The 23,852-nt window shown below is 38.4% G+C and overlaps 1 protein-coding gene across 1 annotated transcript in view; it reads right to left on the reverse strand.

Moving 5' to 3' along the window:
* sntg2 (syntrophin, gamma 2) overlaps positions 1 to 19,495 on the reverse strand; it is a 158,107-nt gene extending 138,612 nt beyond the window's left edge. The window contains exon 1 of the mRNA XM_033642235.2: positions 19,120 to 19,495. Coding sequence (XP_033498126.1) covers positions 19,120 to 19,188 — 69 coding nt within the window. The 5' untranslated portion in view covers positions 19,189 to 19,495. The remainder of the gene's footprint in view (positions 1 to 19,119) is intronic.
* Between the last annotated feature and the right edge of the window lie 4,357 nt (positions 19,496 to 23,852).

Genomic DNA, 23,852 nt, shown 5'->3' on the forward strand with positions numbered 1-23,852 from the left:
AGACTAGAGCTGGGCCAATGGATGATACCATCATCATCAAACACTGAGCCCAACATCATGATTTATTTTTGCACTGGCAACTTTGGTACACCATTTTTATCACAAAACTTAAGAACACTTTTGTATCACAGCGGACAAACACTCTCCCAAAAGGCAACAAGTCACAACAGGTTATAAAACTGAAAAGCATCGCTTATAATATGAAATTGAAAATAATAAATACAACAAAAATGCCAGCTGCTTTGGAAATATTTTTTTCCCTTCGTGCTTCCTCTACAAGTTGCTTGAAAGCAGCAGGGAGTAAACATTCGGCTTTGGTTTGTTTTTTCTCCGTCCTGGTAATCAGCACATCTGGGTGATGCCTTGAATGTGTGTTAGAATGTTGGATGTGTCTCCATTCACAGACTCTACAATGGTGGAGCACCATCTTTATCTAGAGAACTCTCTCTTTGTTGCTGTTGTAGCTGACCAGGAACCAGCGGGCCGATCTTCCACTTCCGTCATTTCATTTGCACTCACCACAGTGTGACTGACGCACACGCCTGTGCTAACCTCAGCACCTGTTGCTAACAGCCTACGACGAAAGGTTTCTTGGGGCTGAACTTGCGCTTGTGATCTCTGCTTCTGCATTATGTGCATCACTGTAACGTCAGGTGCAGCAGTTCAACTATTTTGGTTGCTATGGAGCTCTGTCATTGCATGCTTTAAAAGTCAGTAAATAATTCTGATTCATTGCACTGCCATGTGGGTGAAGTGGTTTTTAAGCGACCAAAGTTGTCAACGCCATCATGAAGACTTTTCACTGTTGCTAATTACAAACACATCCGCTGAGCTAACTGCTGTATGCAAAAAGTTGGTAGTTTGCAGATTGGGTCGGTTTCTCATAATGAGCAGGGTAAGTGTGGGTAGTCTAAAAAAAAAAAACCAAACCCCCTCTGCAACAACAATATAATTGTCAGTTTGGTACACATCCCACAATCCTAATGGAGTTTAACTTCAGCTCCTGCATCTGACATGACATAGCCAGCTACCACCTTAATCTCTGTTTTTCTCTTGCCTCTGTGTGAAATGTAAATAAAGTTCTGTAAGCACATGTGAGCTGGGTACCTTTGAGTGGATGACACTTGAAAAAATACAGTTTATTCACTCATTAGCACTCTGCTGGTGTTGTTGCACTACAAAACTACACACTAGAGTGAAGTGGCAGAGTGTTTCTTTTCACTTGCAAGCAATCTTTCAACAACAGCCAAACATTTCATTTTAGTTGCTAAAGAGTTACAGTTAATTTTGTACAGCTGATATAATCTACTGACACTTGCCATTTAAAGTGGATACCTGACTGTCAGCCCCAGTTAAAAATGGGAAGCCTACTGACGTTACCCAGGTATAAAAAAAAATTACACAAACATTTAAAAAAAAAAACAGTTTGAGGGGGGTAGAAGCTACGTAAGGAGATTGGTTTGTATCAGAACTTAAATACGACAAGAAACTGCATTCAAAATCTAACAAGCTGTCAGAGCTCAAGCCTATGCAGATGGCCCTTGTGTCGATACTAGTTCTAATGTGTGTATTATAGGGCTGGGCAAAGGGTTGGATATTGTCACTGTGGCTGATGGACTCAAAAGTTCACCAGCCACTGTAGAGTTCTATTGTGTTTTTGGCTGGTGAGTGAAGAAAATCTAGCAGCCACTCGCATATTTTACCAGCATTTGGTAGCCAGGGCTAATTTCCAACACTAGCTGGGTGATATGACTTAAAAATAATATCACAATATTTTTAGGCTGTATCACTACACAACATATATCTCAATATTTTAAAATCTCTTTTAAACTACTGTTGACTACTAAAATACTACACTATTAAATAACGACAGTTGCAAAAAAAAAGTTTAATAAAGTAGCTACTGTCATAATAAAGTTCAAGTACTGTTATAATAAAGTTAAGTAAGTTCTGTTGTAACAAAGTTTAAAAAAAATACTTTTATAGAAAAGTTGCATACACTACTGTTGTAACAAAGTTAAACAAAGTACTGTTAATAAAGTACATCTCGGGCCAGAAGTCTTGATTTTTTTGCTCCATTAAATGTGAGGATTTATCCACTGTAAGGTGGAAGCAAACTAACAGTTCTCCAGTCCATATATTAATAATATTTGCAAGTCACAGTGGTGCTCCATGGTTGCAAAATGCGACTTAATAGTTGTGGCCTGGAGCCCTGCAGATACAGAACACCCACATTTTGTCTGCTCACACTAGCATTTAACTTATTAAGGTAAACGGTTACTGGGGTGCAATTTAACGTGAGGATTTATTCACTGTAGTCTGGAAACAAACTAACAGCTCTCCAGTCCATATATTAATAATATTTGCAAGTCACAGTGGTGCTCCATGGTTGCAAAATGCGACTTAATAGTTGCGGCCTGGAGCCCTGCAGATACAGAACACCCACATTTTGTCTGCTCACACTAGCATTTAACTTATTAAGGTAAACGGTTACAGGGGTGCAATTTAACGTGAGGATTTATTCACTGTAGTCTGGAAACAAACTAACAGCTCTCCAGTCCATATATTAATAATATTTGCAAGTCACAGTGGTGCTCCATGGTTGCAAAATGCGACTTAATAGTTGCGGCCTGGAGCCCTGCAGATACAGAACACCCACATTTTGTCTGCTCACACTAGCATTTAACTTATTAAGGTAAACGGTTACTGGGGCGCAATTTAACGTGAGGATTTATTCACTGTAGTCTGGAAACAAACTAACAGCTCTCCAGTCCATATATTAATAATATTTGCAAGTCAAAGTGGTGCTCCATGGTTGCAAAATGCGACTTCATAGTTGCAGCCTGGAGCCCTGCAGATATAGAACACACACATTTTGTGCTCCATGGTTGCAAAATGTGACAAAACAGTAGCAATCTAAAGTCCTGCAGATAAGACATATGCTTCACCTGCTCACATACTATTGCTAAGGAGAAAGTGATCTGGATGGGTGGCGAAGTGCGTGTTACGTAATACGTTTAATAGTCTATTGTTTGTGTGTCTGTCAGAGGGAGAGGACCATAGGAGAAAGCAAAAGAACAACAACACTGAAGCAAGTCTCATGCCTGTAGCTTGAAGAAAACATGATGCAACAGTTTCTCTGTTTCATGATATTGTCATTTTATGATGGCTATCATCTCAATATATAGCCCCCTAATTCATTATTTAAGTTTACATCCCTAGATATGCTAAGATTGTTCCATTTGGTTACTATAGGGTGACAGAATACATATACAGTGTTTAAAGAGTCAGTGGTGGTGGTGTCAACAGCAGCCCAAAGCTTATTGTTGCCTCAGGGGCGTTTATCTGACCATGTGTTGAACCAATTAGGTCAAGTCATGGTTAACTTTTTTTGATGTGACATAAAGTGTCACTCAGTAATGAATGTTTTCACTCATGCAAGTCAGTTATTTATTGGACTTAATAGTCTGTATGTGGTTGTATTTACTTAAGCAAAACCACTAACATACAGTGATTTCACACTCCATGATTTCCCTGCATATCTTAATGACCCAGACATTTCTGCTTCCTCCATCTCACCACCCTGATGTGAAGATATTTGACATCTGACTTTGCTCTGGCTGCAGTGGAAGAAAACGTTCCACACACTGATAACCTTGAAAGTCGCCACAACTGTCAACTGACACGCACACACAGGCGCAGCACTGATACATCAACATAGCCAGTGGCCAGAGCACACTTACACACACTTTCCACACGCACACATTTTCTTTTTTTGTCCAGATCAATCACGTAACGTCTGCTATCAAACCTGTACTGTGCAGTATAGGAGCTATTATTCCCTTACAACCTCTCTGGAGAATCACACTTTAGTTCCATCAGTTCAGTTCCACATTAACAAAGCCCTCATCAAGGATTTTATAACGTTTCAGCCATGATTCATACGTTTTGATGAGTGGAACTGTCTCTGAGCTGTAGCCTGACATCACTCCCAATTGTCTGTCTCCATCTACAGACCTGACTATAATAAAAACACATTCATTTTAACCTTGTTAATGACTATGAAATATTGACTGGACTGAAATACGCCCTCTTATTACATAAAGACCCCAAAACACCCCGAACAGTCTAAATCTGTTATCAACTATGTACACCATCCAGGAGCATTTAACAACTGTGCACATTAATAACTCATAGTTTTAGACATTTATAGTCTCATTGTGGTCAATTAATAAGCTTAAAGGCAAACATGTGGATACAAACAGCCCCAACAGCCTATTTTTTTAGGTATGAAATGGATGAGCTGTATGTATGACAAGTACTGGATGACGTTGACAGGTGTCACAATTACTACTTTTGTCAAGCTGAGCACTTTCATCTGGATCCTTTTTCACATTTCAAAAAGCAAAGAAGAGGATGAAAAGCAAAACCCAGCACTTCAAGTCAATTAAAACCACCAGGGTTGTGTCAGCAGTGAAACAGCAATGAATGTACAGTTTTAAGGAAACACCAGGATGTCGATTTATCATCTAAATTTGCGTGGGATTTATTTAGAGAATTTAAGATTTTCTTTTTATTATTAATCATCTTAGAAGTCCATGCAGAGAGCTACAACTAGGAGCAAAAAGCTACAAAGTATTTGCTGGATTTATAACAACGATCAGACATAGATGGATAAGGGGCATATTCTCATTTATTTACAATAGTTAATATGCAGACATGTCTGGCATCCACAGCAAAAGTGCAAGCCCATGTATTTTGCAAACTATGAGCTTGCATTTCTGCCAACGTGCACATTTCAGAAGTTGCAAACATGCACGTTTTAGAAACCGTGCCAAACTGTGGCAAAGTTACCTCTTCTTTGCAAATACCAATATGCAATATTGCCTGGCAGCTTTAAAGTAAAAAGGTTAAAAATATTAATGGATTTTCAGAAAATCCATTAAAAAACAGCCCAGAGATACAGCTGCACTGATGAGCATAATCCATCATTTTAAATGAGACAACTTTGGTAATTTCGCCAAACATGGCTTTACCACGCTGCTAATTACCACATTCAGCGGAGCTATTTTCACTTCTTTCCATCAGGACACACTCTTATGTAAGAGTGGTGGCAACACAGCAGCAAAACCCAATGTGAAAAACCGTCTGTCTGTACATTCAGTTACTGCAGAACAGACCAATATCAAATACCCATGCACTGATTATTATAAAGTTGTGTTTCTATGTAGTTGTATGAGGTAAAGTCTTCAGTCACCTGATGTACAGTGATGTGTTATATTCATCAATGCAGCAGCATGTCTGCAAAATCTGCGTTTAATGTATTTTTGAAAACAGCAGGAGCTCATGAGTCAGACATGCTGAGCAAACCTGCAGCAGACTGTGGAACAGTAAATACTCAGTGTGTGACTCTTCACACACTTAAACTGGTTACACTGGAATTACAGTTAAAGCAACACAAAGAGCTTTACAACAACATTTATGTTGCATCTATTTTGAAAATGTTGCATATTATGACACTGAACATTAGGATCTTTTTGTAATGGATTAAATTATTACTTTAAATTATATTACATATTATATCGTTTTAATCATATGCTATTAGGTTTTTAATGTTATAAAAGAGATCAGAGATCTACAGAGGTCAGTCTTGTGAGTTCTTTAATCTTTCTTCTTACATTTAACACAAAGTACTCTCAATAATTTAAGGGTAAAATCTCTATTTTTTTTACCTGGAACCTGTTCTCCTACGTTTTTATGTGTACCGTGTAACTTATCACAAAGACTCGAAAACAGGCAGAAACAGCTAGTCTGGCTCTGTCCAAAGGTTACAAAATATGTTCACGAGTACTTCTAAAGCTCACTAATTTACATATTATTTCTTCTTTGTTTAATTTGTGCAAAAGTATAAAAGCAACACATAGTTTTATGGAGGTTATGTGTTGAACTGTTTCTTCTCTAAAACCACTGTTTTTACACTTCAGTTTTTGTACAGCGTAAACAAGCTAACATAAGCTAACACGCTGAGCTATGCTAACTGGCTACTAGCTTCATATTTAGCATCCAGAGATGAGAGTTGTATCAATCTCCTCATCTAACTCTTGGCAAGAGAGCCAGTTAATGCATTTCCCAAAATGTCAAACCATTGCTTCAAAGTAAATCATTTGCAAAAAAATAAAAAATAAAAATACAATTACAGAGATGCTATTTGATAGGTTCACTGACAATTGAGCAATACGTATTTGTCTGAACAGAGGAATTAAAAATAGTGCTGAACCCCAATATTGACTTTCCAGATTTTCATTTGTTGGGTAGACAATCGATTTTTAATTTGGGAATTTGGATATTCAGGGTTTTTTCTATTTTGCTTTGTTTTTTGTTTGTTTGTTTTTTGAGAAAAAGCTGATGATGACTTCATGATAATGATTTTATGCCCAATTCTTATAATTGCAATTTTTATCTTATTAAGTCATTATTGTGTTACTGAATTGTTTGACCTTTGATCTATGGATACGTTACATTTGGTTTGTTTTACCTGTGTCTTGTAAGGTGTCCTTGAGTGCTTTGAAAGGTGCCTACAAATAAAATGCATAATTATTAATTAATAAAGGTATTATAAATAAAAACAATTAGTGTTTACCACACAATGATTTGTGGCAACCAACCACAATATCAACATGGCTGACCGCTTACTGATTTTTTTTTTTCTTCTCAATTTAAAATGGGTAGAGCTGCACACAGGTAATTGATTCACTCAGCCCCTACCCCGCTCTCTGTTATATATAAGAGCTATGCACCAGGGATAGTTGGCAAGTCCTTCAGCACAAACATAATGACAGAGCTAACTGTTAGCATCACACAACTAACGTTACCGAATGCTTATTAAGGAGTTTAATGACTGGGTCGAGCTGTTTTGGTGTGAGTTTATTGGAACCATTTAACAGCTAGATGTCGGATGTTAGTCACTGCTGTGTTAGCTCATTCTAACTGGGCAGGCGTTGAACCAACTGTTCACCAGGAGGAGAGCAACTGTGGGGACGGTTCTTCAGCACTGTGTCTAGCCTTTGTAACAGAAACACTGAGTCGTATAAATATAAATCTCAAATCTTAAAATTAGTTGGAGATATTACTGTGCTGTTTCTGTGCTTCTGTTTCACAGCGCTGTGTCAACTGTTGTTTGTCTCAGAATCTGAGCCCATTACTGTGAGCATTTTATGCTTACCAATTTATGTTCGGCACCCCAGCCCCCCTCTCCCTGGCCAAAGCTTTGAATATTCACTGTTGATTACTACCAAAACTGGTAGTAGGGCTTCGCAATTAATCAGAATATTACTGAAACTGCAATATGGCCAAGTGCATTACACAAATCACAAGAGCTGCAATTTTTTGATAAAGGTAAAATGTGGCATAATATGCCATTATAAATGAAGCATTGTGGTGCTAGAGAAATGGCCCGGCCTACAAATCATTTTCAAGACATAAGGGAACATGCTTATTTGGTACAGACCCCAGAAAATAATCTAATTTTTTTTTTTTTTTTCAGTGAAAAGGTAAAGCAAAATTCTCGCTAAAACTGCGATTCATTGCCATCATAATATCTGTCAAATAATTGCAATATGATTTTTTTGCATATCATGCAGCCCTAAATGGTGAGATATTCAGGACAGCCCTAATTAGAAATGTAAAGAAGGGATTTGCAGGAACGCTGTTAGGTGTGTAATAATGTCAGAGTTCAATTCTTTGTGGCAAACGTGGTTGTTTGATGTTTCTTTTTCACAAATCCAGGTCTATAATACTCTGTAGGTAAACTATCTTACATGCATTAAGTAGAATATTCCCCTATGCATCAGTCAGTCCACTGTAAGCAGTAGCACACTGTGTGTCAGTATCCTGGAAGGTCGATAAACTGAAGCCAGAATGGAGCTGTCCTCACATGCACAGAGCTCACAGAAATGTGGTATTATATCTTCCACAATCATCCCGGTTCAATCTTCCACTCAGAGTGTCTCCGTGGGGAATCAAAGCCACTTGATGTATTTCCTCTCTATTGTATATTCATTGTTTGAATAGGCTTGGCGCGCAGAGCTGTGCTGCTCAAATAGCAGGCCGACTGTGTGACAGTCGCAGTTCTCTCCAAATCCGTCCGACATGTGTGAGATTACTGCATGTGGTTTTGTGAGCTCGAGAGATGAATGACGAGATGAAGGAAATTAGTCCAACTGGTCTGGTCTCTATATTTTCTAAACATTACCTTTCCTTGTTTTTGATATTAGAGTTAATGCATATGTCTCTGTCACACACATACCCACACACAAACAGAACAAATATTGAGAAACACAATCAAGACTGCAGTAAGGGACTGTTTGTTACTTATGACGGATGGGGGGGGTGCAAAACGGGGGTGTCAAATGTCATATCATTTTTTTTTTTATTTTGGCTCTGGAGAGGGGCATAGAAATTTAAATTGTTGTATTGTTCGTTTATTTTACCACAGATTTTTTTAAAGAAAATATTAGGGGTGTAAATCACCAGCTTCATCACGATACGATATTATATTGATTTGTTTGGATGACGTTACGATGTTTGCCGATATCACAAAGTCTGTCACGATACGATTTCGATTCGATTCGATTCAGGAGCCTGCGATCGATATGACTCAATATCATATGCCCATCAAACACAATCATTTACATCAACTCACAAAAACAACTAGAATATGATTTGACCATTTTATTTCTGAGCTCTTCCAGGTACCAGGCATTTAAATGAAAAACAGTATTCTTCTGTAACAAAAAATAATAAAAATAGACCTGTTCACTAAAATGGTGACACAGACGTGCTATGTGAATTTCAAAATAAAGGTGTATCTTTAAGATGACGATACGGATTGATGTTTTCATTTTGCATCGATGTAATTGGATCGTTAATCAATGAATCGATGTATCGATGTATCGTTACACCCCTAGAAAATATACCTTTGGAAAATTTGTAAAACCAAAATTACACTGTTCATCGTAGCCAAAAACTGCAAAAAATACAAATTATAGTTGGATTTTCACATTTCATTTAAAATTTGGCAAAAATAAACCATCTTCATGAACTAGCCAGCATGCATGACGAGTGAAAAACCAAGGCTTTTTCAACTGCGGAATTTCGTCTACAACTGTTAACTTTTAACTTTAAAACATCAAAGGGTAAAGTTTTTAAAAATATCTAATTCATGGTGGAGGGAGGGTCATGCATTTTTCGCCTGCCACAGGGTCACAATAAAAACATTAAAAAAAAAAAAAAGCCACCCCAGCCATCCCCGTCCTCTGATAAGTAAAGAAAAGTCCCTGACATTATGTTATGTATGAGTGGGTACTGGGTGTTCTTATGTTGGCACTACTGGAGAAGTACTTTGAGTTGAATGTAGGTTTTGAGGAACTAATTTGGGACTCTGAATATTTCCAACATTCTTTTATTCCTATCTCAAGGACGACAAAAACATCCATTTCTTTAAGTGTATTATTTTAAGTGCAGTTGTCTTAAGTGGTAGGAAAATTGTCCGCAACAATCCGCTATCAGCTGCTAAAGGAACACGGTAGATTTCTTTATATCTCACTTGGAAATGAATGGGGACATTAAAATGCATAAGTTTCCTGCCTCGAATCTAAATAAGAATGCTAATGAAACGCTGTGGGTATTAATAATGCAGAGGACGAGTTTCCTTTTATTTGCTAAGGAAACATTTCGAGAAAGGTTCTAAACAGTGACAGCACAACTTGTTTTGATGTATCAGGATTTATGACACAACATATCCTCTTGACATTTTAAAAATTAAAAACACCATCTAATTAAGACCTTAATTACAGCCTGGTTTTGTAGTCGGGTGAATTATGGAATATGACCATGCATAATACTGTATTATATATGTATCTTTTCACTTCCTACAGGGACTAATTATGAGATTTAAAAAAGACTAATTTATGATATAACACTGGAGCCTGCCCTTTGGCCCATTTCACAACTCTCAAGGGTTCCTCGAATTCCTGTCATTAGTTCATATGCATTAAAAGCTTAAAGTGAAACCGTGGAGCCATCTGTCAGGACATGACATCCAGATATATAGTATATCTAATGTTTTTGTACAGTATGACTACACCTTTGACACAGCAGGAAGGTGTATGCTTAGAGAAGTCAAACAATGCGTTTTCGTTTTTATTCTCAAGTCATTAAATTACACCTTTCATTTTGAGGCTTGGAGGAGAATTTAATATTTTTCAGGCAACAAAAGAGACTAAATATCACCTCTTTTAAAGAAACTGAATTCCAGTTTGACAATATAAGGTCTAATTGTTTTGTGTCCTTTCCAATTACCTGAGTAGCTCGGGGAAAATGAAAAGTTAAACAGAATACACGTTCATGCTTCGACAGGACTGATTTGGTTAAAATATGATTGACTTCCTGAATACAAAAGCATCGACTTTCACACTCCACTGGGGTATAATTATGCCTCTGCGGCTCCTGCCAAGAGACACCCTCGTGCGTGTGACCACAGGGGGTTGGAAATTTTATATGACATGCATGTCAGTTATTTTTTATGCCTTTAGAAAAGGACAACGGTTCGATTGTCTGACAGTTTGCATCACACTATATTTAAACACCATTTGTTGTGATCTGAGTTTTGGGTTGTCCTTGCTGCTTGTTTCCTCTGTATGTTGACCAAGAAGTCGATATCACCAACAGTGAGTGCAATCCTCCAAGGGTGTGAGTGAATAATTATCCAACATTGTAAATATTTTAGTGTCAGTGTTGTTTAGCATATTTTGCTCAGAGGTATTTGTCATGCTTACTGTTCAGGAGAACGAGCAATAAGCGCCTGCACATGAGAAATTTTTACATATGCAACACATCATTCATTTGATTACATCATGGAATCAAACTTGTAATAAGCTGGTTGTGCCAGCTCTTTGTAAGTTTAAACAGGTTTTAATCAGGATCAGATCCAACCAATGTGGTGATGTAACAGAATACAGTATTCAGATCACAAAGGCTGTAAATCTGTTTTAAAAGCTACAACATCTAACTAATGAGTGTCAGAAACATCTAACCCCATGGGCTTTAAATGCACCCACGTTGCCCTACGCTCCACAGGATATATGCCAAGGAGAGTAGATGAAGAAAACAACTTGTAAAATGACGCACACACTTTGATGCTCACAGTACTACCGTGTGAAAATGACCTTGTCAGTACCAAACAACAAAAAGCAAGAGGTGACTTTAGTGTGAAAAAGGAACAGTATGTTTGTTATCTGGGCCTGTTTTGGGTCTAGACATGAAGATGCTTAACAGAGTCAGGTATTGTGCAAACATGCACTGCTCCTGTAGCTACCACACGGGCCTGAGACAATGATATATACGTTGATTGTGCGGATACATGGTGTTGTCGGCGTAGATTCTCAGTCATCAAGGTCATGGTAATCATAAGTGGTATATCGTAGGCAACTGGACTTGCTTGCCTTTCTTGAAGACATTTGGCCTCTCATCCAAGAAGCTTCTTCAGTTCCAGCTGGAATGACCATCGTTAAACAGAGGGGGTGGCTTAAAACACTACTTATCTCCCACCTACAATGAAGTCTTGGGATCCCTCCCCAGATGACTTCACACCCATTCACCCCTGGTTCCATCTGACCCTAATGACTCACATGGTGGCCAGGTGGGTCAACGACTCACATTGTGACCTTAACGACTGTGAAACTAAGAGCTCACATGTGACCCCTACGACTCTGCAAGGGTTCCCACCCACACAGGGTTTATAGCCTGCAACTTCGTACCAGTCATTTAGAACTGAGGAAGCTTCTTGGATGAGAGGCCAAATGTCTTCAAGAAACGCAAGCAAGTCCAGTTGACCACGATATAGCACTTATGATACATGGTGTTGGATTTTTTTGCCAATATCTAATAAACTGATACATAACAACTCATTTGGTCAATAATAATCTATATATCAATTTTTTCCCCACCTAATTTTATTGATCATTAACTCTCTTTTGTAGTGGACTTAACATCACATTATGCATGTATACTCTTATCTAATGGCCCACCAGCAGATGGAGACATGAAATACAATACTTTTCAATGTATGTAATATTCATTCATTATGCAAAATAAGAAAAAGCATGTTGGCCGATTCTATTCCAAAATAAATAATGATGTACCCATATTATTGTACATCCCCAGTTGACTGTATCCAAAGATGTGTTATTCATACTATAGAATGATTTATTGCTTGTGAATAGTGAATAATACAGCAATTAAGAAACCTTAAATTAAAACTGCAAAGTGAATCACAATCCCAACATTAGTCTAAAAAAAATATCACAATCAAGATTATTTTCTCTTGTCGTTCAGCCCTAGTTTTAAATTAAAGATGTTGCATGTAGTGTCGCCCAATCAGAGCCCTGAATCCTTCTAACTGTAATTAAGTAGCTTCATTTTGAATGTTCATTTAGGAACCCACACACAAACTCATTCAAACCTACAGTTACAATAATCAAGTCATAACATAAGTCTTTTAAACAATGCTGCATTAAATGTTTCCATTCATTAGAACTGCAATGATTAGTCGATCAATTGTTTGGTTGATCAAAAGAAAATTAATCAACAACTATTTTGAAAATAGACTAATCATTTGTTGTTTTTCAAGCAAAAATGTCAAACATTTGTTGGATCCAGTTTCTTAAATGGGAGAATTTGCTGCTTTTCTTTGTCATTTGTGACAATAAATGTCCATGTCTTTGGGTTTTCGGGCTGTTGGTTGGACAAAAGAACAAAATGAATATGTCACTTTGGGTTCTGGGGAATTGATGATGAGTGGTGATGAGCATTTCTCACAGTTTGACATTTCATAGACTAAACAATTAATAGATTCATCATGAAAATAATGAGGAGATTAGTCAATAATGAAAATATTAGGTAGCTACAGCCCTCTCATATGGTCAAATGTAAGCTTTAACAAGACTTTGGTTTTGATGGTCATCAGCGATGACAGTGGCTATGGCTCAAAAAGTAGAGAGGGTCCTCCATTAACTGGAAGATTGGCGGTTCAATCCCCGGCTCCTCCAGTCCGCAGGTCAAAGTATCCTTTGGCAAGATACTGAACCCAATTTTGCTCCTGATGGCTGTTCCATTGTTCTGTGCAAGCGTATGAATGGTTACTGAGTAGCAGGTGGCATCTTGTATGGTATTCTGAGCCACTACTGTGTGAGTGTGTGTGAATAAGTGAATGTAACATGTAATGTAAAAGCACTTTGAGTGGTTGGAAGACTAGAAAGGCGCTATTCAAGTACAGTCCATTTACAATTTACCATTGTGTGTTGAGCTGTGCCTACTTATTATTAGTGGAAACTTCCCAAATGGTACAAACAGTGATTCCAAATGACCACAAACCAACCCAGAATATTTTTTCCTAGCCAATTAAAAATAAATAAATAAATAAAACGTAGCCCAACTGGGTGAAATTGGGTGAAATGTAATTTAATTCTTTACGCCATTATTAAAGCTGGGTTAGACAGTTTTATTTATAGTATCACTGAGCAAAAGTAATAACAAATTTTGAGCGTATTGTAATTCAAGTGGTCTGAAAGAAAACTAGACTTCTGCACCTCCTCCTGGCTCTGCTTTCAGGCTTTGGAAAATCTAGCAGCCACCAGCCACCCGGCGCTGGGGGAGTTTACGCTGGTCGAATTCAAGCCACTATAGCCGCCAACTGAAAGTCAGTCTCAAAACTGCAGCCCACTCTCCTCCCAGCGCTGAGGTGCGACGCAGCGGGACTGCAGGGAGGCTAGCTAACTAATTCTTGTCTCATTTGTGGTCTCATAAACAGAGAGAGAGCAGGGCAATATGGGGGTTATGCAAATAAGCTGTTTATTTTATACACAACTGTACATAAAATAAAGTGCATTTATCATCATTTTTCAGGTTGGAACTTGCAAACAGCTGGTGCAACCTGCTGTTTGCAGGTTGCACCAACCTGCTGTAATTGCTAAGAATTTTGTCCGTTTAAATGGTGCAACTGAACTATGTAAACAACTAGTCTGAAAGTTGTCACTAAGAACTTATGGACTTCAAACACACTCTGTAATGGATTTAAAATCCAGGAGAGTATTATGTCCAGAGAAATTGATATGGTGCTTTTTAAAGTCCTCACATGACAAAGATATGGCTTGAACTAAGACGGGGATGGAGTTTCTGCTAACACGGGGAGGCAGGTAAACACCCTGCAAACGCCGCCTGTCCATCACAGCACTAATATACCCTGACATACAAATCAAACACACAACTAGACTCAGACACATACTGTAGACAGACCTGCTTGTGTTTGGACCACAAGAGGCAATATACTGTATCTAGGCGTAACACCTTTAACACCACAAAGACCCTTGATTACTTATTTGTGCTGTGACCTGGATTAGTGAGAATCCTCATGCTAATCATTATTCAGACACTTGATCATTACAGACATCTAATATTGGTTGATATGCACCCAGTGTACCGTGGTAAAATAAGGAGAAGTGTGCCTCTCCAGCCCTTTCATCTCATTTATCAGTGATTGCCAATTACTGAACTATTCTTAGTGTATGTGCACGTGTCAAAAAGCCAAATGTAAGATTTTTAAAGAGCTGTTTCATGCTTACTGAATTTGATTGAAGGCCACTCGCAAGCCTTTCTGATTACAACTGTTTAAGGACCTGCACAATCTTGACTCTACTTTCTGTGGAAGCAGAATCAAGTCCGCCCTTAACACCCTGAAACTGCACACCAGGTGATGGCAGATATGCATGATGGAGTGAAAGCCTCGCAGACATTTACAGTGTTTGTGCGAGAGCCCATTTCAACGGCAAAACTCTGCTTACTGTATAATTTTAGCCATCAGTCAGTGGTAAGTGGAGAGTGGGAAATGTGTGAAAACTGAGCACACTCGAAGCAGAATTAAGCTGCAGACTTGTGTCCCTGGAGGCTCAGGTATCCAGTTTTAAAAGCAAATGCTTCGTGAACGGAAAGTGCCCACAAAGCAGGACTCCGGGGACTGATGAAATTAAAGGTGCTATGTGTCCAGTGGAGGAAATAGGCCTAACAGGCAGAGAGAGCCGAATAACATGCAGCAAATGGTGGATCATATTTTGCCAAAGAGGAAGCAAGTATTCAATACTTGACATAAAATTTTAACTCTGAGTGAGAGAAACACTGCAAGGTGTCTGTGGAACGATGCAGACTTGCAGATAAGACAATCATCATCATCATCATCATCATCATCATCATCATCATCATCATCATGTAGTGTAAACTAAAACATGTCCTTTCCCCCCTTTCTGATTGGATTATGCTTGGTTACATTTTTTTTATTTATTTATTTATTTATTGTTTATTTGATGTGGACATCACAATTGCATTGGACAGACCAGATGCATTGTTTGAGTGTTTTAGCACACGTGCTAATTCGTAATACTTGTCCACAGGAGGCTTTTGAAATGATAAAAATAATAAATGTAAAAGGGGAAAAAAAAAAAAAAAGTAGGGGAAACCAGGGTAGGTTGGCACACTGCTATTTTCTTGTCCTTAGAAGGTCACAGAAACAAATGTAACATCAAAATGTTTGCCTCCTTCACCTGCACTCATCTACTGTGTTAAAACATCTGACAGTTACTGACTTTTTTGGTGAGGGTAACATTATAGTTTCATACTGGCAAAAGTAAAATAATTGGTCTGTGGAAATGTATTACAAAACTGTTCGATAGACTGTTAATGTGTTCATTCTAGTTAATAGACAAAGAATTCAGCTACATTTTGATATAAGATTGGAAAGTCTATCATGAGTCATTCTTGCTGGCTTTTACAATTTAATCCCAAGGTTGGGTCAAATGTGAGCGGGGTTGATTGGCACATGTGCTAACCAACTGTACAATAAACAAACTGTAACTGTATTTTGTGAGATTAAAACTATTTTAAAAAAAGACTACAAAACAGTGTTTGTATTGTTAGCCAATTATTCATATTTTGATGATGATAAACTGCCAAAAAAAAGTTAGCTTTGAACAGATACTGTATTAAATATTTGTGTTTTCTGGTTCTTGTTTGAATTAAATTAAATACAACCAGTTGCTTCATTTTTGGTAACTATAGCATATTCACATTGTGCCAACCAACCCCATGATGTGCCTGGTTGGCACAAATGCACATCATGATTGTAACCACAAATCGCCTAATTTTAGAAAATGTGCGTACATTAAAGCTTGTTTATTTACTGCAGAGACCTTAATCTTTCATTTGATGCTGGTTAGAAAATTCTAACATAATTGTGTCTGAGAAATAAGTAAAAGAGCAAAAAGTGTGCCAACCAACCCTGGTCTACCCTATGATATAGGGCTGCAACGATTAGTCAACTAATCATTGACTAATCGACGTTCAAATATTGGCAGCTTTACACACTCTCGACTAAAACCCTTTGGCGTGAGTACGAAACAAGACATTAGATGACATCATTTTGGGGTTTGGGAGAGACAGACCAACATTTTTCAACATTTCAACACATTTTTCGATAAAATGATTAATCGACTAATCGAAGAAATAATCGACAGATTAGTCAACAATGAAAATAATCGTTAGTTGCCACCCTACTATGATATATGGTGTAGTCAGGTCATTTGGGACACTTTGCGCTAGATCACCAAGAAATCCACCTAAAATTCTGAAAACTACCTCAAGTATTACTTGTGTAACTTTCAATAGAGAAAATACACTGCTTACTACTACTACTACTTTAGAAACTTTGAACCTTCCAATACATTAAGAACCCCGACCTCACTCCGATAACATGTTCAGGTAAACATGGACAGCCATGTTTGTTTTTTAAATGGTTAAATCCATTTATCCGTTCAGTAAGTTCAGCCATTTTTTTAAATTAAAATATGTCTGAAAATACACATTAATAATGAATCCAAGATATTATTAGCAAAGGTAAACTGTTAGCTAGCTAATGCTAAATCACTGTGCACCACCTGCCCATAACAACAAGGTGAACAAGTTAGCTAACACTTACATACTTTCCAAACATGTTGGCCACTAGGTTGTATTATTATTTTAAGCATTCTGAGCAAGAGACTCTGACACACCTCAGAAACAAACATGATGTATCAATATATGGATCTGCCATAATTATTATTCTAACAGCTTAGCACTGTATGCACCATTGAAGGGTATGTTTATTTATGATACTTAAGGCCACCCTACACATTACTACTGTATAGGCCCACTTCAATATGCAACTCAATGTTCTACAATAGCTATATGTTGTAGGGCATCCCTGCTCCATCTGTCTTTCAGCCAAAGGGTCCTTGGCCTGAAACACATTGAACACCCTTGAATGGTCATGAATGTAACCCAACTTTTCATTATAAAAGACCTTCCAACCTTTGCTGTCTGTTTGCTTGTTGCCATTTTGTCTACGATGAACACACGTGTGTAACAACAACAGCTAATTCCGGACTATTTTGGCTGACATGGACTCACTGCATCATCTTTTATATATATTTTTTTAAGTGACAAAAATACTTCTATATTACAGTAATATAACATAGTGGCATACAATAGCATGAGTCATGATTTTATGGCACCTGTTAGGCTAAAATCATGCTGGAGACATTTCAGAAAAATGTCCCATTTTAGCTCAATGTCTGGTCCCATTTTATATGAATGCGTTCAGTACTCAATCAAAACCCTTACCCATAAATAACAAAGTGTACTGTAAAAAAAGATAAGTCAAACAGCTCTTAAACCTTTAATGTTTTAGCTACAGTAGTCTTATTTCCAGAAACAGAAAATCAACATGCCACAAAGTTCATCTGGCAAATTCTGGGACAAGTGATTTATAAATCTTTGCTCTGCCCATCCTGCTTATCTCAGACCAATTAAAAATGACTGTTTCATGAGAAGCACATTTGTATTAACAATGGTGATGGTGATGAGCTGCTAATATTTAACCAGTCCAAGACATAAAACCTTATTTGTCCCATTCTACCTGATGTCCCACATTACCTGAGGGCTGGTTTTTAATCAGCCTACACAGAGGAAGGGCTGATAGTTAAAAAGGTCAAAATCATTTGTTTTCTCTTCCAAGTAACCCAGCCACAATACCCAATTAAATATGACACCCTTAAGAAAGCTGAGCGCAGAATACATATGTATGGCTTACATAAGAAATTAAGGATAATAATGGTCTTAATAGAAGTGATGCAGCAGCACTCTGTAACTACAGGGTCCAACCAGCCTGCAATACATCAATCTGGCACTTATTAAAACTGAAACATATTCTGATTACTGGCTACTGGGAACATTAATCAATAACAAAATCCACAAACTGACGTCTGAGAAACATCGACAAAATGCAAAGTTAGAGTAAGCTTCTCTAGTGTTTGTGTGTCTGTGTAGTACACCTGCTGTAACCTATCAAACCACAACTGATACATAAAAAACCAAAACGCGCCGTTCCATCAGAAGGAAGGAACGTCAACCAGCCTGCACTCACATAACTGGTAGTTTAAAGTGTACCTGCTTATCAGTCAAGTTACATGTCTTACAAAGCAAAACAAATGGGCTTTGGAAAATGAGGATGGTCTTCTGGTGGATTCGGCATGCACATTTTATTAACTTATACACGAAACACTGCCGTATTTTAATGAAATTTGCTCTAAACTTGAAGCAACCCCACACTACCGCCCTGGACGATCACGGTATTTGCATGGAGGAGTACTGCGAAGTGTTATTGGTAAAAGTTATACGTTTGCTCAAGTAGGAGCACCAGAGTTTGCTTAATATATGCCGAAATGTTCAAATACTGCTACTTTTTAGGAAGACATTTTATCTTAACGCCTTATAACTATCTACAAGTAATTATAAGCAAGGAAACACAAAACAGTCGTTTTTCAAAGGCAGTCTGGAGTTCCCTCTGTACACTTGAGATAAAACGGCGTGTGTGCTCTTTGTAACTGCCCCTACACTTGAAACATCTCACGGGAATAGTACAAACTGCACTGTGATTTAAGTTGGCTAAAATAAATGTGAATGAAAAGGTTTACTTGCCGAAGTTGGAACCAAAAGGCTGGCAGGTCGCTCGATCAGCTCAGGTTGCTGTTTCCCGGTCACATTCATTTCCCATAAAACCGCTTTCTCTGTCCGCTGACTTCGACGAGAGTTCCTCAAGTCATTTACCCAGCAATTGACTGCAAGTGGTATTCACCGGCGTCCCGTGTAACGACAGAGGCAGACGGAGAAACCATGCCTGTTACCTCTATCAGGCTGTTTTTGTCTCAAAGCTGTCTGTATCCTGTGTGTGAGTGTGTGTGTGTGTGTGTCTGCTACAGGAGCAAATTAGTGACGGCAATGGGTGCTTATTTCTCCTCGGCTCAGCCCAAACTGTCAGCAGCACACACAGTGGCTCCTCTGCTGCTGCTCATCAGTCTGCATGTCTCTCCACCTGCTGCCTGTCCTATTAACCATTCCTGCGTCAAACCACAGGACATTAACCCATTCACTGGGATTCAATCCTGAAGGCTTGTAATGGCGTTTACATCAGCATAAATCATACAAATGGGTCATCCTTAAACTGTGGTACAGTTTGGTCCTGGAAACTTTTAGAAAATCTAACATATATTTAGAGAAATGCATTGATTAAATAGTTCCAGCATTGTTATTTCCATTGCCATATGTCCTTCCATCACAGTAAACAAAGTTATGGAAATGACTGTTGTGGAAATGACATCTGTCACACTTTAAATAAACAAAAAACAAAATATGATGATATATTTGCCTGCTAATGTTTCAACATTTTAACGTCAGTATCAAATATACACAAACGACATAATGTCTTTTTTAATCCATCCATCCATCCATTTTCGTAACCGCTTATCCTCTTGAGGGTCGTGGGGGGGCTGGAGCCTATCCCAGCTGACCTTGGGCGAAGGCCGGGGTACACCCTGGACAGGTCACCAGACTATCACAGGGCTGACACATAGAGACAGACAACCATTCACACTCACATTCACACCTACGCCCAATTTAGAATCACCAATTAACCTGCATGTCTTTGGACTGTGGGAGGTAGCCGGAGTACCCAGTGAAAACCCACGCTGACACAGGGAGAACATGCAAACTCCAGAAGGGCTCCCTCCTGGGATCGAAGCAGGAACCCTCTTGCTGTGAGGCGACAGTGCTAACCACCACACCACCGTTTTTTATTATTTGTAATTTGAAGGAAATGTAAGCTATTTGGAAATGACAGCAAATAAACGTAATTAATTTGACAAAATTTAAATTGATTTCTTTGTATAGATTGGTGCAGGAGTCCTTAAACCTGGAAATTAGTTAGCATTTTTCTGGCTCCCTCTGCTCGAAGTCAATGGGTCTTTTGGTTCAGTGCCTAAGGTAAGTCTGTGATTAACACAAGCTTAAGAGACTTTCACGTTTCCCAGCTGGCATGACACGTCAGTATGAATCAGACAGACTTTGGACTCTTTTGTCACACAGATGTTAAATTTTTGGTTGGAATGAAAATCAGGTTGACGATATTTTAAAATTCTAATGACCTTATAATGAACATTAACGTTATGATGTTTTGCAGTCGATGGGTTTTGTTCTCTATAGCTTAATGTCGTTATTCTACATCAAGATGACGTTGGCATGAGACATTTGGGAGACGTTGGATTTTTGTTACTTAACAGCACAATTTGAAATTGAAAATTTTGGTCACCAAATTAAACAACCTAAATTCAACCAAATATAAAGGTGTAAAGACACTGGTGGGCAGCTGGGTCTATTCTACGACCAACACATTCTCACTCCAAACTCGTCACATATTGATGTTTAGTTGGGTTTAGGCAACAAAAGGAAGTGGTTAGGTTTAGAAAAAAAAGAACAGGGTTTGGCTTTAGAATCTTACAGGAGGCAAACACTGCTCTCTCGGGTGAAAGTTGGTGTTTGTTGGATAGGATTTTTCCATAGGATTTTGGATTATTGCATAAAATGAGTTCTGTGGCAAACAAATGTTTATGATTCTTACACATTTTCTTCAGCAAGGTAATCTTTACAATTGGTCACTGCTTTTAGAATTTTTGATTTGACGGATTACCGTTAATGTATTATGTTGATCTGTTCTGTACGTCATCTATTGCACGTCTATCCGTCCTGGAAGAGGGATCCCTCCTCAGTTGCTCTTCCTGAGGTTTCTACCGTTTTTTTCCCCCGTTAAAGGTTTGTTTGGGGAGTTTTTCCTTATCCGCTGTGAGGTTCCAAAGGACAGAGGGATGTCGTATGCTGTAAAGCCCTGTGAAGCAAATTGTGATTTGTGATATTGGGCTTTATAAATAAAATTGATTGATTGATTGATTGATTGATGCCTAAATGCAATCACCAGAGGTAAAAAGCTAACATCTATCCATCCATTTTCATAACCGCTTATCCTCTTGAGGGTAGCAGGAGGGCTGGAGCCTATCCCAGCTGACAATGGGGGAGAGACGGGATACACCCTGGACAGGTCACCAGACTATCACAGGGCTGACACATAGAGACAGACAACCATTCACACTCACATTCACACCTACGGACAATTTAGAGTCACCAATTAACCTGCATGTCTTTGGACTGTGGGAGGAAGCCGGAGTACCTGGAGAAAACCCACGCTGACACAGGAAGATCATGCCAACTCTGCACAGAGGGGCTCCCTCCTGGGATTGAACCAGGAGGCGCCAGTGCAAACCACTATACCACCATGCTGCCCCTAAAAAGATAACATTTGGCTATTAAAAAAAACAAAAAACTACACCACAGTCACATGACTGAACAGATGTTTCTGATGTATTTAATGTCATGGAACAAAATGTGAAAGTCTCTTAAGCCTGTATGAACCGAAGACCTTATTTCAGGCATCTAACCAAAAAACCATTTAAAAAAAACCCATTGACTTTGAGACACTTTAAAAATCATCAAAGTAATACAAATAATGAAAAATAATCTCATGGGCTTTTTTAAAAGGGAACTAGAATGATGCTAACCTCCACGTTGTCCTACAAGGAAATGTCATCCTTAGAGCGCTCTATAACAGTATGTCTTACAACACGTGATCCATTTCATCAAAATGGCTATTTATGTGTCAATTGTATTTGAAGTCATTATTAGTTCAATATCAAATTCAAAATTAAGCAGGCTCAATGTCAATATTTTTGGCTCTGGAACAAAGGAAATATAGTCAAAAACAAATATAAAAGGTCCATTTTTATCTAACACAATTCTGATTGATCTGTCATTTAATTTTTGTATGTTCCAAGTTAGTGTGACAAACATGAAGCATATGAAATGTGTTTTATTTTGTTTTGTGACAGGGACACAAAAATCACAAAAGTTGAAGAATTGCCCAAATATAATGATCTGTGTGACATTAATTAGTGCACTGTAGTGGTGGGCTTTATCACAATCCTCGACTATAATTTGTCTTGGCTCCAGCACTGCCTCTGGTAAGACACATCACCAAGATACAAAACAACAACATATAAATCAATATAGAGCCAGAACACAGCCACTCCAGCTCTGTGCCAGCTTCCCTGAGCATGTTCAGTCTTCATAGATACAGGCACAAATTAATTTCCGTGGACAGGGGAGTGGGCCTGGCTCATTTTCCTGGAGGAGGGGAGATGGGTCAGAGATGATTCTGTGAGCCATGCAGTCACTGCTAACTCCTCACAGCTGGCCTGAGGGAGCCGCTGTGCTGTCTGACTCCTACAACCCTCAGACTTACACTGGATTTTAGTGGTATAGACATGTTTATACCTTTTCCAATAACCATCACTCTGACAGGTAACTGGAGGTTATAAATAGAGACTCTCAAACACCTAAGTGCACGCAGTACCTGAGAGGTACTTTTACTTTGTGTGATTGCAAGGCTGTAATCCCTGACAGACTTTTGCTTGCTATTTTTTAATGATCAGGATTAGAGCTTTATGTGGATCCGGGAGGGTAACAATGATGGACTGCTGCAGTGCACTACTGTATATTACAGGATAGCTCTATCATGGAAGAGTATGAAAAGGTGTCATTAGCGGATTGGAAAAGGTGTGATTGTTAGGGAGGCTCCTTTCGCTTCAAACTTCAATGACAGGCATCCACTCAATATTTTTCTGTGAAATCTGATGAGATGACGTGTTAACGCTATTATGGATTTCAGCTAAATCTATCCCCTCGACTTATTTTCGGCAAATATAGCAGGCCTTGTGGAATTCAGTATGCAGCCTTGAGTTTTAGTTAAACAAACATTTCTAGGAGCAGCGCAGAGCTGCAACTTGGAAGAAATACAGCCTCGGTGTTTGAAAGAAAGCTCAAAAGTCAAAGCAAAAGAAAATCATCCAGTAGTTTTATGTACCCAACATTATGGAGTCCTTAAATAAAGCAGCTGATATAAAATACATCATTATAACATAAACTGTGTCCATTTATGCTCTCTATAGAAAAATGCCTTTTCAACTTACTGTCTGCAGTAACGGTCATTAACTATAGTGATATGTGCTCAAACTTTACTTATCTTCAAAAAGAAATCAAGGCTGCTATGGTAACATAAACTTTCTATCTTAGTGGGAATAGCAAAAAGGACCACTAAGCACCACAAGTCACTATCAACAAAGTGTACCGCAGAGACTCCAAGGATAGCACAAAGCACCGCAGGATTTTGTTTGCAGCGAGGTTGTTAGAAATGGCTCATCCACAGTGCCAGCAGTTACTTGAATGCTTTCAGTTTGGTTTCTTCTTTAAAGTTTACTCCAAGTAAGCTT

Source organism: Epinephelus lanceolatus, chromosome 15 (assembly GCF_041903045.1).
Source record: "Epinephelus lanceolatus isolate andai-2023 chromosome 15, ASM4190304v1, whole genome shotgun sequence".
Taxonomy (NCBI): domain Eukaryota; kingdom Metazoa; phylum Chordata; class Actinopteri; order Perciformes; family Serranidae; genus Epinephelus; species Epinephelus lanceolatus.